This window comes from Mastomys coucha, unplaced genomic scaffold (genome assembly GCF_008632895.1).
Source record: "Mastomys coucha isolate ucsf_1 unplaced genomic scaffold, UCSF_Mcou_1 pScaffold6, whole genome shotgun sequence".
NCBI classification, from domain to species: Eukaryota; Metazoa; Chordata; class Mammalia; order Rodentia; family Muridae; genus Mastomys; species Mastomys coucha.
The window spans coordinates 53,944,906-53,960,268 of NW_022196912.1; the positions used below are offsets into that span (position 1 = coordinate 53,944,906).

Consider the following 15,363-nt stretch of genomic DNA (forward strand, 5'->3'; position numbering starts at 1 on the left):
TGGGCTAAGGCGCCTCCGGGCTGGGTGCTCCAGACTCAGAACCTCACCCGAGAGACAACAGGGGATCCCTAAAAATTGTTCTTATTTTAAGCTTGTACCACAGTAAGAGCCAAGATTTTAAGCTCTACTAAATAAAAAACAAACAAACAAACAAAAAGACTTTGTACATGTATGTTCATTTAAGAAAATGCTAGTAGTGATATATTATTTTGAAATATACAGTTAATATGTTTGGAGTTATTTAAAATTTATATTGAGAAAAATGTATGTATTTTCAGTATTGCTGTAGACAAGCATCTACATAAGACTGTTAAACTGATTGTTGTTTTATATCAACTTTTATAATACTAAAATTAGAAAATTTGTATGTTATAAAGCTCTTTCATCATAGAAGGCACACAATTGTAATTATAGTTATAGATAAATGATTTCTCCTAATATAATTTACCCCCAAAACTTGTTAGATATGTGAAGAAATTGTTCTAGACATTTCTGACAGTTCTAATACTGTATACTCTGTACAAGATGGAGCAAGAGTGAAACTCAGTATTCATGGTCTTTCCTTGGCAGTCATCTCTAGCTTTACTAAGGACAAGGATTATCTTCTGAAATACTAACTCAGTCATCCCATTTTCACAAGCTTTTCTGTGTGAAATATATGTAAATAAGAGGAGTTATAATAAAATTATTTAAAATATAAAATAAATATTCATATTCTAATACATGTTTATAATTGTAGGTTTTCTATTGTATAGTTGAAACTCAAAGTAATTGTGGTTTTCTCAAATATTAATATATTTTCAGGGTTTTTTTCTCAGTTAGGAAAACTTTCAGATTCTATGCAGTAACTATTTTATAGCACTCCTTTAAAGTATTATGTATATACTATATATAATGAATATTCTATATGTCATATACTGTTTATTACATATATAGCATAATATATACTATATGTATAATATGCACATATGCATATATGTGTATATCCTCTATAAATATTATGTATTATATATGTATATATATATAGTATATGTATAATATTTATATGTATCTTATATATACATTTATATATAAGATACATATAAATATGTTTATAAATATGTATATAAATATGTATAAATATATATTTATTTAAATGAGTATCAATTTCTTATGATACTCATTTAAAGTATTATATATACATATATAAGTATATATGTATATAATTAATTTATGCTTAATTACACTACACTCACTGTCTTAATATCACAGTCATTTTGTTCTCATAGTCTTATGCTGATGCTTGTGTAAACACACACAGATTTCTTTTCTATATGGTTTGAGCTACCATTCTTCTACTCCAGGTTTTGTCTTTTCATCTCTATATCTCTCTGCCTTTCTTCATCTTGCTGCTGACCTGAGGGAAGTGTCCTCTATAGTGTAAATCTTAGTGACTTTTAAATTTCTGTGATAAGACACCATGAACTAGTCAAGATATAGCAAAATAAGTGTATTAATACTTACAGTTTCACAGTGTGGGCCCACAATCATCATGTCAGGAATCAGGGCCGTAGGCAAACAAGGCATGGTGCTGAGGCAATAGCTGAGAGCTTATATCTTGAGACACAGCCGCAAGGCAAAGGTAGATAACTGTGAATGTAATGGATATTTTAAATCTCAAAGCTTACCTCTAGTAAAACAGCTTGTAAAACATAGCCATACTACCTAATCGTTTCCAGGCAGTTCCATCAGCTGGGGACCAATATTGAACTCTATGAGCCTCTGGGGGCCATTCTCTTTCAAGCCAACACAGAAGACTTAATAGTTTCCTTGTTTTTGTGTTCCTAGTTGAAGTAACCAAACAAATTACCAGCAGGAGATTCAAAATATGGAAGTTAAATTTAATGTTCTATTGTTCTTGGGTATCTTCATCAAAAGTTGTTTTGGAGGGAATATTTTTCCTCTCAGGGTCACAAGCTCTATATTATTACCTCTGCTATGTCTGAAAACCATCCCCTGACATTTTACCTATAGACTTGAGTATCAATGTTACATATTCCAGTATTTGACATATCATATACAATTTTCCTTAATCATCCTTACAAAGTGATTTTTTCTTACCAATTTCAATGATGCAAGTATTTGAACTCAAGAAAAACTTTAGTTTTAGTGAAATCGTAATAACATGTTCCTCTCTCAGTTTATAGTGATCACTTTCCCAAAGGGCCTATCATAGGTAGGGCTGATTTAGGGAGATGATGAAATGTCAGGATTTAAGTTACATATAGTTCTTATCTTACATATAACTGTCACTTTGTTCTGTAACATGGTAACAGAGACTGACATGGATATGACCAATTTCATTGTACTGACAAAATTATGGTAAATTAGAATATTAAAAATAATGAAATGGTAATAATAATTTGCCATCATCTTATACAAAGCACTTGCTAAATTAGAGTAATTTTTTTAACAGTAGTGACAACATAAGAACAGAATTAATATTGTAGAAGAATGTAAAGGAAAGAATAGTTAAGATAAATATGACTAGAAGCTGATTCTTTCACAAAGAGCAATTCTTTCACTTTATATACACTTACATATATATAATTATATCTATCCAAAATCACACAGAAACTACTGTTTAAATAAAACTGTGAAATTTAAATTTATTTTGCTTAAGCAGAGTTGATATATTTCATTTTACTACTTAAATTCAATTCATATAAAATAAAACTCTTATGTTAAGGATATAAAAACAACTTAAAGGACAAAATATATATTTAAAAATTATGCAAAACTAAGCATGCTTTAGCATCCAATTTACTTTCAGGGCATTGTAGTATGTTCATGAACCACCTGAGCTTCCTTTGTAAATAAATTATTTTGTATGGAATCACTGTGTTTAATCTCCATCATAACAATGTGGATATATTTTCTTTAAACATAAGGAAGCTTTAACTCTAGGTGAAAAACCAATTTGTTGAAAGGCACGTGGCCTAGAACTCAAAACCTGATCTGGATTCATTTTTTGTATGCTAGGAAGTAGACATTAAGCTAATTTTGTTTTATGTTCCCTAAGAATGGCATTACATAGAGGTAGAAGGGGTAAATTTAAAATGCCCTGTTTGAATTTTCTTATGTGATCTCTCATTAGAGAATCTCTAAAACAATGGCTGTTAAGCAAGTTGGCAACAGCTGGCAGTATTTCTTCATGCCCCTTGGGATAGCGCCAGAGGGACAGGGTCTCTAACAAATTTGGTATGAATTCTCCTCCAAATGAACACCTGCTGTCATTGTCCAGTGTCAATTCTGCACTCACAAGGCCAGCTCTCTTTGCAATGGAATCCATTGAAAGGGCAAAAGCTTGCCAGTGTTGCACCCTGGCTTTATTTACCTCTCCTTTATAATTTTCTGAGGATCTTAATTAAGAGATAGAAACAATACTAAGTTTATCACTAGCTAGTGAGCATGGTAATGCTCTACATAAGGAGTTTCCTCAAATATATTCCTATCTGTTTAAATATTCTTTGGTTTCCATTTCTTCTCATTTCTCTTTCTCTTCCTAGCTTATCTTGAATTTCCAGGAAAAGAATTGTATTGCAAAAGTATATACTTTAAAGGAAATTATCCTAAGTGGACTATAACTGGAAGAAACAAGTAATTCACGTAAAAATAATTCAATGATATTCTCCAAATGGACATGAAGTATTGGCTCTTCACTCCCTTAGGCATTGAGTCTCTTTCTTTTGCTTTTGTGTAACTGCTTGCTGGATTTACACAGTTGGCTGGTACTCTAAGTTCATATTGTCTTAGTAGAAATAAATTTAAGATTGATGCTTTTAAAAAAAATTTACAGATTAAGGAACATGTATACCACTAATAGCTTGCTTTAAATTTCTGGGTAATTGTACAGCACTATAAGAAAAATACATAATCTCAGTGTTACATTGACTTCTTAGTGAGTATTTATAGTAATTGTTATAAAATATACAAGCAATTAAATGACAAAAGTGAAGTATATTGACCATGTTTTATTTTTGTTTCAAAATTGCTTGTTAGAAACATCAACTCGTGGAGAATGTTATGAGTAAATTTTATTATGTGTTGTTTCTATGTTATTCTATCTATACAGTCGTGTCCTTTTTCTTGGAAAATAACTCAATTACTTGACAATTGACAGTGTGTAAAATGTATATAAATAGCTGCAGCTTGCTCAGTCTTGCAAAGAGAGCCTCTTTGCCATCTGCAGCTCTTGGTCCCTCTTGTTAGTCCTCGTGCTTTGTTATGTATGAGCTAACACATTAGCCTTTTCATTTCATTCATTAGACTCTTAATCCTTGATTAGTGTTTTCAAGATTCATTCAAATCCACAAGTTCTTTACTTCTTTTGAGTTAGTTTTATTTTTCCTTTTGTCTTCAGTGTGAAGCAAACTTATCATTCAATCACAAAAGCACTTGTCTATTAATGATTGGTAAATATATTAGTTTCTCTTTGGAGTGATTAATTATGTGTAGCTGAAAATGGGAAAATATCTCCTCAGTTGAAATAATAAGGCTGCCTGATATTGGATTCAATAGTCTATGCTCCAAAAGCTTGAGTCACAGCTCTCCACCAGTATCACACATTCAGTTTGATTTCTCTATTAAAGAGAAACTCTGGTTGGACTACCAAAAAAGAAAGTGGCACCCAATCGGCTTCAGAATCATTTTATTCAGCATCTGAGAGAAGAGTTGATATTTATCACCAAGTCTTTGTGACCCTCACTCTCCATTAAAGGAGATGGGTCAGAAAGCTGTGCATGTTAGGAACAGTTAGTAACTACACATTAACGCATACTGAGCAAAGTCTGAAAGCAATGATAACACTGTTTCTTAGATATCCAGACTTTCATTGTCCTTTTATCCACAATCAACTTCAAAGGAGCAAGAATGTCTCAATGTGATAATTTTTCTACTTAAACCATCCTTTTTATTCTTATTTAGGAATATGTTCAACTACTCTTTGACTATAACAAAATATATTTCTTTAAGCAGAATCTAAGCATGGGACTGAAATCAGGAATTAAAAGATACTTAATTTAAATAGAAATCAATTTCTTAAATAAATATGACAACTGAAAAGTTTTGGCATGATTATGTAGTCATACACTCCTAAAATTACATCTAATTTCAGAACATCTTCTTGTCAATAATACATATTTTTTTTGTTGTTTTGTTTTTCGAGACAGGGTTTCTCTGTGGAGCCCTGGCTGTCCTAGACTCACTCTGTAGACCAGGCTGGCCTCAAACTCAGAAATCCTCCTACCTCTGCCTCCCAAGTGCTGGGATTAAAGGTGTGCGCCACCACAGCCCAGCTGTCAATAATATTTTAAAGAATGAATCGATATATAATCTTGTTGATTAATATATATTTCTGTAAGACATAAAATCACAAATATCACTCCTCTCTTTCTTCTTTTAGGATGCTTCCATTGCACACAGATTCCACATCATGAGAGAAAAGCACCCAGAGAAATTCAACAGCCGGTAAGGCAACAAATGATGGATTTTTAATTATGATTGCTATGAATAACTATGTCATTACAGAAGATCACTATGTACATTAGACCCTTCCTATGTAAGTACTGAATGACGTTCAGAATATATGTTCACATTAAGATGAAAGTATAAATGAATCAGTTTTTCTTCTTTGGTTTTAATGGGGCTATAATGCAGGGTGCAGTGAATATCATGTCTATTTCAATTTCACTTGTTTTAAATTAAATACTTCAAGTATATGCTGGAAGTTAATAACACAATATAAGCCTTTACAGCATGTGAATGCTGATCACCCTTTATTCCAAGGGCCACATGGAGCTTTGATTTGGTCATTTTCAGTGTTCTTAATTTCGTAGGTGTCTCAAACATCTATCCTTTGGGTCACCATCCCATTTTAGCTTCAAGTAAATGCCAGTAAAAATTGCCTTTCCAATAATATCAATAGGAAAATATTTCTGCTTTAAATTGTACACAGTGACATTTGTCCTTACTCTGGGAAACAGGATAAGCTTGGCACTTTAGCTGTTATTATTTGGGAGCAATCTGGCCTCTACCCTAGAAAGATGGGACAAAGGTAGTGAATCACATTCAGTTTTGGTTGCACTCCTACTCACTCAGTATTCCTTAAGGTGTAAAACTAATAATCTGTATAGGTGTGTAGACATTTTATTGCTTTATATATTAGCATTCTCTGTATTGGATAAGCAGATATTTGTCCATAAATACATGTAATTTGGTAAATAATCCTTTAAGTTCATGTGTCTGTGCTAATTTCATAATATACAAGGAGATGACATAATTTTCTTGTATGTAAACAAGTTTATAAAATAAATGCTATAAAAATATTTTAAAAATTAAGTATTCTTAAACTGTAGACTTGAGAGTACTATGTATTGAATAATCTTAATAAACAGTCTCATAATTATTCATGTCCTATCTAATTGTTATTATGTTCATTTAAATATGTGGTAAAACAAATAATTCTAATACCCATTCATGTGTTTCCTTGAGCAGTTTCTTATACTACAAATAATAATTTACGAGCTTATAGCAAGGTGTTTCTTCTATCTACTATCAAAAAGTTATAAAATTTCCTATTGTTTTCTTTTATTTTTGTACTTACATGCTTATTTTGTTTTGGTTCTAGGGAAATACTAACTTCTTAAATGAGGTTGGTAGTATTTCCTCCACATTTGAAGGAATAGTTTAAGGCCTATTGATATGAGTACCTCTTTAAGTTTTAGAAGAATTCTGCTATGGTTCCATATGGCCTTAGGGTGTTCTTTCTGAGAAAACTTATTCCTGCTTCAATCTCATTGCTGATTGTAGATATCTTCCAGTATTTATAGATCCTTGATACAATTTTGGTAAGTCACATGTGTCTGAGAATTTATTCATTCCTTCTAATTTTTTAAAAAATTTGAATTTAAGCTTTTAAAAGATCACAACAATATCATCAGAAAACTCTCAAGCCTAATAACTTACCACAACACAAAGTCAACATACAGAAAGCCAAAGTTTTTTACATAGCAACAATAAGCTGGCTAAAAAAAAGGAATGGAGAGGGGGAAAATCACATTCATATTAACTTCAAAATAAATACACAAATCCCTAAGAGGAGGGGAAAACTCTGCCTAATGATACAAATATTCTCTAAACACCAGAGAAAGAAAATGTGAAACACTAGATGGTGAATAGACCTCATATGCCCATGGATTGGAAAAAGTCAGTAATTTAAAAGTATCTATAGTAGGAAAACAATCTACAGACTAAATGCAATCTCCATCAAAATTGCAATGACCTTCTTTGCAGAAACTAGGATGCAGAAGTTCATCCCCCGTTCCATATTGCAGTACAGAATTATTAAACTGCCAAAATAACCCTAGGGGAAAAACCCAGCAATGATGAAGGCACCATGGTACTTGATCTCAAACTGTACTACAAAACTAAAGTTACAAAGCTATCACCATACTTTGGTCTTATTCTTCCTTGCTTCATATGATCTGTGTGTTGTATCATGGGTATTCTGAGCTTTTGCCTAATATCCACTTATCAGTGAGTACATTCCATGTGTGGTCTTTTGTGATTTGGTTACCCCACTCAGGATGATATTTTCTAATTGCATGCATTTGCCTGTGAATTTCATGAAGTCATTGTTTTTAATAGCTGGGTAGTACTTCATTATGTAAATGTACCACATTTTCTGTATCCATTCCTCTGTTGAGGGACATCTGGGCTATTTCCAGCTTCTGGTTACTATAAACAAGACTGCTATGAAGATTGTAGGGCATGTGTCCTTATTATGTATTGAGACGTCTTTTGGGTATATGCCCCAGAGTGGTATAGCTGAGTCCTCAGCTTTAGTCCTACTTAGAAGGGGAAACAAAATAATCTCAGATCCCAGGAGGTAGCAGGAGGGAGGGAGAGAAGGGGGAGAGAAAAGGGGGACAGGATCAGGTGTTGGAAGAGACAGAAGAGATGTACAGAGGGTCAGAAAATTGAATGGAGGTGTGTAGCAGTGGGGATGGGGAACTGGGGACTAGCCACTAGAAAGTCTCAGATGCCGGGAAAGGAAGAGACTTCCAGGACCCAGCAGGGATTTGATTGGTTGAACTGCCCAACAAAAGGGAGAGAAGACCTGTAGAGACCATATCCAGAGGTTAGGCAAGGACCCTGGTTAAAGGACTGTGCTACCAACCCATCTCAAAAATAATACCCTGAATTGCTCCTGTCTAAAGGAAATACAGGGACAAAGAGTAGAGCAGACACTAAAGGAAAGGCCATCCAGACACTGCCCCACATAAGGATCCATCCTATTTTCAGATACCAAACCCAGACACTATTGCTGATGCCAAAAAGCACTTACTGAAAGGAGCCTGATACAGCTGTTCCCTGAGAGGCTCTGTCCGACCCTGACCAAACCAGGTGCGGATGTTTGACCATGTGACTGAGCTTGGGAATCCCAATGGAGGAGTTAGGAGCAGGACTGAATGATATGAAGGGGTTTGCAACCCCATAGGAAGACCAACAATATCAACCACGCAGACAACTCAAAGCTCCCAGGGACTAAACCACTAACCAAAGTGTACACATTAGAGGGACCCGTGACTCCAGCTGCACATGTAGCAGAGGATTGCCTTACCTGGCATCAATGGGAGAGGAGGCCCTTGGTCCTGTGGAGGCTTGATGCCCCAATGTAAGTGAATGCTGAGGAGGTGTGGCCGTAGTAGGAAGAAATCTCACAGAAGCAGGGGGGTGAGGCAGGAGATGGGGTAGAGGGTTTGTGGTGGGGAAACTGGGAAGAGGGATAGCATTTGAGATGTAAATAAATAAGATAACAAATCAGTCAATCAATCAATAAATAAATACAAAGCCATCACCAAAAATAAAAGGTGTATTCAAAAATATAAAATAGAGGACAAACTGAAAACAAGCAAGCAAGAGAGAGACACGGAGAAAGGAAGGAAAGAAGGAAGGAAGGAAGGAAGGAAGGAAGGAAGGAAGGAAGGAAGGAAGGAAGGAAAAGAATAGAAATGAAGGGCAGGACAGGGCAGGGCAAAGATAGTTATAGCCTCCTAATGCTTCACAAAAGAATCTGAAAAGTCTACTGGATAAAGGAGTTTTTAGAAAAAGTTACTGGAAGACTGGACTTCCACACACCCAAAAAACAATGAGGCTAGCTCATATCTCTAATTCTGTCCTCTAGTAAGTATGGATATTATCAAGAAAACAAAGGAAAAAGGTGCTATTGAAGATGTAGGGAAAGGTGACCTATTAGTCATCCGTTGTGACAGCACAAACCAGAAAATCACTTTAGAAATTGGTTTGCATTTTCTTCACTCCTCATTTAACTTTCGCTTCTCTACCTGAATCCTTCTGGTTTTTATCCAACTCTTCACTTTAGTAGAATTAATTTTGTTACAGACAAAATTAATTGAGAGGCATGGTTGAAACCAAATGAAGATTTAGAACCAATTTAAAGCCCTCACAGAGCTGCAAGCACTGCTTGAATGCTCTCACCTTTCTGGAAACTTAGGAAACTTCTTCCCAGAAGAGAAAAAGGAGCAGAGACTGAGTATTTTGTTTGAGAATAGGAAGAACAACAATACCAACCAACCAGACCCCCCAACCCCCAGAGCTTCCAGGGATAAATACCAACAACCAAAACAAGACATGGAGGGACTCATGGCTCCAGCTGCATATGTAGCAGAAGAGGGCCTTGTTCCTATGGAGGCTCAATGCCCCTGCGTAAGGGAATGTGAGAATGGGGGAGGTGGGGATGGTGGATGGGAAATAGGCCAGCATGCAGAATGTAAATAAATAAAATCAGCAATTTTTAAAAAAGAATTCTAGTTCATATTATGGGGGAAAAAAAGAGGTGTGTTTCACATCACTCCTAGCTTTAAACTCTCTTAATCTAGAATACTTTAGCAATATTTGTGCACTATTTGAATTCATGTTTTTCATCTTATTCTTGCTCAGTATCTACAAACTATACAGTGTTTAAATTTAAACCTTGCCACTTGCTAACCATGTAAGCAGAGGACATATTTGGATCACTATTACTTGTTTTCTCAATTGGTAAATGAGAAAAAAAGATATTGAACTTTATTTGGCCCATCATGCATACCACATTAGATTTTCTCTGGAGTTTATTTATCATGTGCTCAGCTTCCTTTTCCTCCCATAACACTCAGGTTTAGATTCAGTGTTGCATCAGAGAGCATGGAATCTTGCTCAGTAATAGCTGCTAGGAAGTGGGAGTCGATGAGGGTTGCTACTTAGGAAGAATAAATTTACCAATGGGAAATAACAAAGAAACATGCCAAAAACAAAAACAAACAAATGAATGAACAAACAAACAAACAAAAACGTCCATTTTCACATTACTACATAACTTCACAATCAAGAGGAAATTTTCTACGTAGCCAGTGGATGCCCTTCCCCAGCTTCTTATGAAGTCATTCTCACTCTGGAAATGTGTCATTTGTAATGCTTCCTTTACCTCCCAGCTGTCTTTTATTTTTTTTCACTGCATAAGATTTGTGTATCCCAAACAAACATCAGTATTTAGCTCTTGCTTTTGTATGTGCATTTTACACAACATGTAATGAAATGAAGAGAAGATATTAGCCTTAGATATTAGGGTGTTAGGCCTCTATAGTTTCTCTTCTGATGTGGAAAGTTTAATTACCAAAGACCAGAAAAGAAAGGACATTCATGGTCTTGCTCTTTACTAAGTGTTTAAGGCATTCTTTCCATTCTGACAATCCAACATGGCAGTTTAGAATTTCATTTCTGGACACACTGAGCCATTTTACTGACCAGTAACTAATATATAGAAAAGAATGTAACCTATGTTACTGAGTGATAAACTAAGATTTGAGCTGGGATCTGTCTGATGCTACGATCTGCTCTCTAATGACACCATTTTTAACTGTTAACAGTACTTACTTCCAGAACTGGCTACAGTTCTGAGATTAGTTCTAAAGAGACTCTAGAAGCTGAGAGGTTTACTTAGTATCTTTGACAATGAGAAAGACTAGCTGCAAAAGGAAAGATTCAAAAAGATTACTGGGATGAGTAAGCCTTTGGTCTAGTGGTAGAGAACAAATAATCTCAATTGTTGAAATAAACAGAGGAAGTGAATACAGAGAGAAGGGAATTACAGACAGAGAATCTAGTACCTGGAGAGAAGAGTTAGCCTGAATGGTTCTTGATTCAACTAAGGCCTTTTAGAGTTCATGATATAGAGAACAGTGATGATAAATGCAGAGAAACAAAGACACAATCAAAATATATGCCAAGAAGAGATTTCATGAGGATGTTCCATTGCCATAAATGATGTATTTAGATATGTTAGTCATACCTTCAGGTTTCTGGACATGTAGCCTTAACCCTGTACATCCAATGAATACATGAAGTCACTCTGCCTGCATCCTGTAGCTGAGTGGCATTGAACAACAACAACAAAAATCTCAATTCATTAATGTTGCCAAGGAAAAAAAGCTGGGAATCTTCAGGTTTAGCCTATCTCTGGACCCCTGAGTAAGCCTTTCCTCTAATTCCCAATCTGAGTCAGTCTCATATAACTCTCTTGATCTGTGCTCCTAGTGACTGCAGTGTAAACTTACAGTGTGTAACCAGATTTTCTTCTGACACACTTAGTGAAGTGGGAAGAGAGGATAATAAAATACATGGTAGTAGGGACTTCATGTGGCCTAGGTATTACCACCAGGGGCTGGGAGCTCTTTCTTTCCCAACCTGATGCTAGATCCCTTCAACAGAGCAATCCATTATAGGTTCATGGCTATGCTCCACCTGTTTCTGACTCAGCAGGTGACAACAACAGGCAACATTTCTATAGAGTGGGACTAAATCTCTTTCTTCACGATATCACTTTCAAGTACTAGCTGTTGTAAAACTCAAGATTATGCTGACCTTGAACTCACTGAGATCTGCCTGCTTCTGCTTCACAACTGCTGGTATTAAAGGCATGGATAATAGGCAGTACTTCTAATTATTGGACTATAACACTGTAAGATGTAGTCAGTACCTCATGTTTCCTATTTGGTGTGGTGTGGTGTAGTGTGGTGTGTGTGTGTGTGTGTGTGTTTATGTGTATCTTAGTGTGGTATATGTGTTTGCACGTTTGTGTGTATTCATGTGAGTACAGAAGTACACATGTATGTGGGCACATACAGGTAGAGACCAGAGGTCAAGGTCAAGTGTTTTTATTCTTCACTCCCCACCTTATTTCTTATATAATTGTCAAGGGCCAGCCCAGGCTGTTTTTGTTTTGTTGGTTTTGTTTGTTTGGTTGGTTGATTTTTGTTGTTTTGTTGTTGTTGTTTTTCTTTGTTTTTGTTTTGTTTTGTTTTGGGGGAAGCACAGAGAGACAAGCATCCATAGGTGGTAAGACTTTATCTTACTAGATATTTAGGGTTGTTGTTTAATAATAAAATATTTACCAATCTTCAGTCTAAGTTACTTTGTTACTGTAGCTGACCTGCCTGAGTCCCTTTAAGGCCAGAAACTGTAGTCTCTGGCATTTAGCACCTCACCATAAAACAGCATGGGATTAAGTAAAAGATTGCTAGAGCCTTTTTCCTTTTGTCCTGATGCTTCTCCTTTGTCAGCCTAGGGGGACGTTTAGAAAAATAAATGTTATCGAAGAAGGAAAAGAGAGTCATTCTAGCAGAAAGAAAAAAACTTTTACATGAGCAAATATGGATTTAATCTCACATAAGTTCATATACACATTTATACTTATAAAACTCCATTCAAACTAGTTGGGTCCAGCTTTCATACTATCTCATAATTACATACTTAAACACATACATCTATACTGACATATGTATATGGAACAAAAGACCAACTCCCAGTGTAGAAAGAACTCACTCATTCTGGAAGAAAAATGAGCTCCACTCTTTATTGTATAGAGAATGAAAAAGCTTCTGCACTTTTATTGCCAAATGAATCAAAACCAAGTCTATATGAACAAAGCTTTTTTCTCTTTAGTAAGACGAAACCTGCCTTGTCATTAAGAAAAGACTTCTTCCATGGTAAGGAGAAGCCTGCCTGTTCCTTCTGTTCTCTTTGTAGTTACTTTGTTTCTTTTCTCTTTCCCTCTGTATTCTGTGTATTGCTCTCTTAATTTTTAAGTTGCCTCATAGTTTCTAAATTATTCTTCTCTATATTCTCCAAGTTTGCTCTCTCCTCCTGCTCTCATATAACAATGCTCTTATTCTCAGTTCTTCTTGAGTTCACTTCTTTCTAAAACGTTCTCTCTTATTCTTTGTCTTCAACACTTATACATATTTCAGGATACATGAACACATGGTAACAAGTTTACACATAAATTTAGATCATAAACTGAATAAGAAGTTTATAACAGAAAATTATTACATGTATATTCATTAAGAGTAATTACATGGCTAAACATTCATCATCTGTCACTACCTCTACAGGTTCGTAGAGAGTTAAAAACTATAACTTTTGTGCCTAAGTTATTAGTAAAGTTTTGTACAGATAAACGCAGTCAATATTTTATCTTCTGTCCTTGCACCTATAGTAAGTTCTCAGTTTTCTTTTATGACCTTTGTTTGATGGTTTTACAACCTCTTACAATGTGCTCTAAGTTGTAAATGTCTGTTTACTATCTCAGAACAAATTAACTAGTGACACTTGAAGCCTAGCAGAGTTCTCAATGTAGTTTTGATATCAGAAAAAAAAATTAATAGTGGTCTGATTATATAAGAAATTAATAATTACTAATATAATTTAGGCATCCTCATTGGATTATTATTAAGAACTAAGAAGTTGCTGGGCAGTGATGGCACATGCCTTTAATCCTAGCACTTGGGAGGCTGAGGCAGGTGGATTTCTGAGTTTGAGGCCAGCCTGGTCTACAGAGTGAGTTCCAGGACAGCAAGGGCTACACAAAGAAATCCTGTCTCGAAAAACCAAAAAACAGAAAAAAAAAGAATTAAGAAGTTATCTATCTGTCTATATAGCTTCAGTTCTTCATTATTTTATAGAAATCCGTTCAAAAGGATGGGCTAATACCTAGTGATTATATATTTAGTTGTATATATTTAATAATAACAGGAAAAGTATGTAACTAGCAGGAATCTTTCCTGAAATAAAATTCTACTGTGCCTTGCCTGCAGAAGCAAATCTTTCATTAACTGTACAGTCCATGGCAAAACCATCTCAGGAATATCACCTCTAGTTTTTAGCTTTTCCTTAATGTCACCTAGATCTAATTTTAAAGGCTTCAGTATTACTCACTAAACCTGGAAATCACTGATTGGCTAGACTGGCTGCATAGTAAGCTTCTGGGATGGTCTGTCTCCATTTTCCCCAGCATTGCATTTACAGAAACATACACCAATAGCCGTCTCTTCCTCTTTCCCATGGATCTGAACTCAGGTTCTCATGCTGTTGTGGAGAATCTTTACTGACTCATCCATGTCCCTGCTATGAAACATATCATTTGTTAAAAGAATGTCATGTAAAGAGACACAAGAAGATGCAAATTTGCTAATTGTGCTCTGCTCTACAGTAGTGTCTAAACAGGTTCATGTCTTTAAGGAAGTCATGAGTTAGTGATGGAAATTGTTTTTAGACAAGTCCAAAGATCTGTGAAGACAGGAGTCAGGAGATTCCTGTCAAAAAACGCAATAAAGAAAGACATGTACTCTGATGTTTTCTTTACTAGTTTTTGTTTTTAAAATATTTATTTTATTATGAATATCTACTATAAAAATGATTGTTTGCCGACTCCTTGCCGGCAGGTCCATGTGAGAGGAGAGAGGAGTCCCAGTCTCACCGGGGTCTCTCCAGGTCGAAGCAGGAACTCAAGTTTATGGCATCAGCCTCTTGCTTATATAAGTTTGAAACATAGGGAGGGGGATTTTTGGTGGGATCAGATGATACAGGAAGCAGGGAAGGGTGACAGAGAGTATGGAGTGTCTGACAGGACCAATGCCAAAGCTCTACATCAGCAACGGAGGGGCAGAGGCAGGACCAAACAGGTCTTGCTGAATCACCCCAATACAGAAGTGACTGAGACTGGTCGCAAAATTCGAGCCAGTCTCAGGTTTGGCCTCAAGGCCCAAACCAGAGCCGAAATAGGGCCCAACAATTGTTGTTCTGTTCTTTCAAGCTTTTATTGGTATATTTCAGTTTCATTAGATTTCTTCAATTCACAGATCAAAATTTTGAAAAATGTAGATTAATCTTAGGTATATAGATCTGAATAGACAATTAATAAAGTGCTTTATAATAGAAACCATCTCTACAGCTTCAAGTCAATTAGATATGTACATTCAAGCCTAT

At 35.4% G+C, this 15,363-nt stretch overlaps 1 protein-coding gene across 6 annotated transcripts in view; it reads left to right on the top strand.

Annotated features, from left to right (window-relative positions):
• Window positions 1–15,363, top strand: part of Dgkb (diacylglycerol kinase beta) — a 716,847-nt gene that overhangs the window by 424,280 nt on the left and 277,204 nt on the right. For all 6 annotated transcript variants that reach the window (XM_031355722.1, XM_031355727.1, XM_031355725.1 and 3 more), the window contains one exon: window positions 5,444–5,508. In XM_031355722.1, coding sequence (XP_031211582.1) covers window positions 5,444–5,508 — 65 coding nt within the window. The remainder of the gene's footprint in view (window positions 1–5,443; window positions 5,509–15,363) is intronic.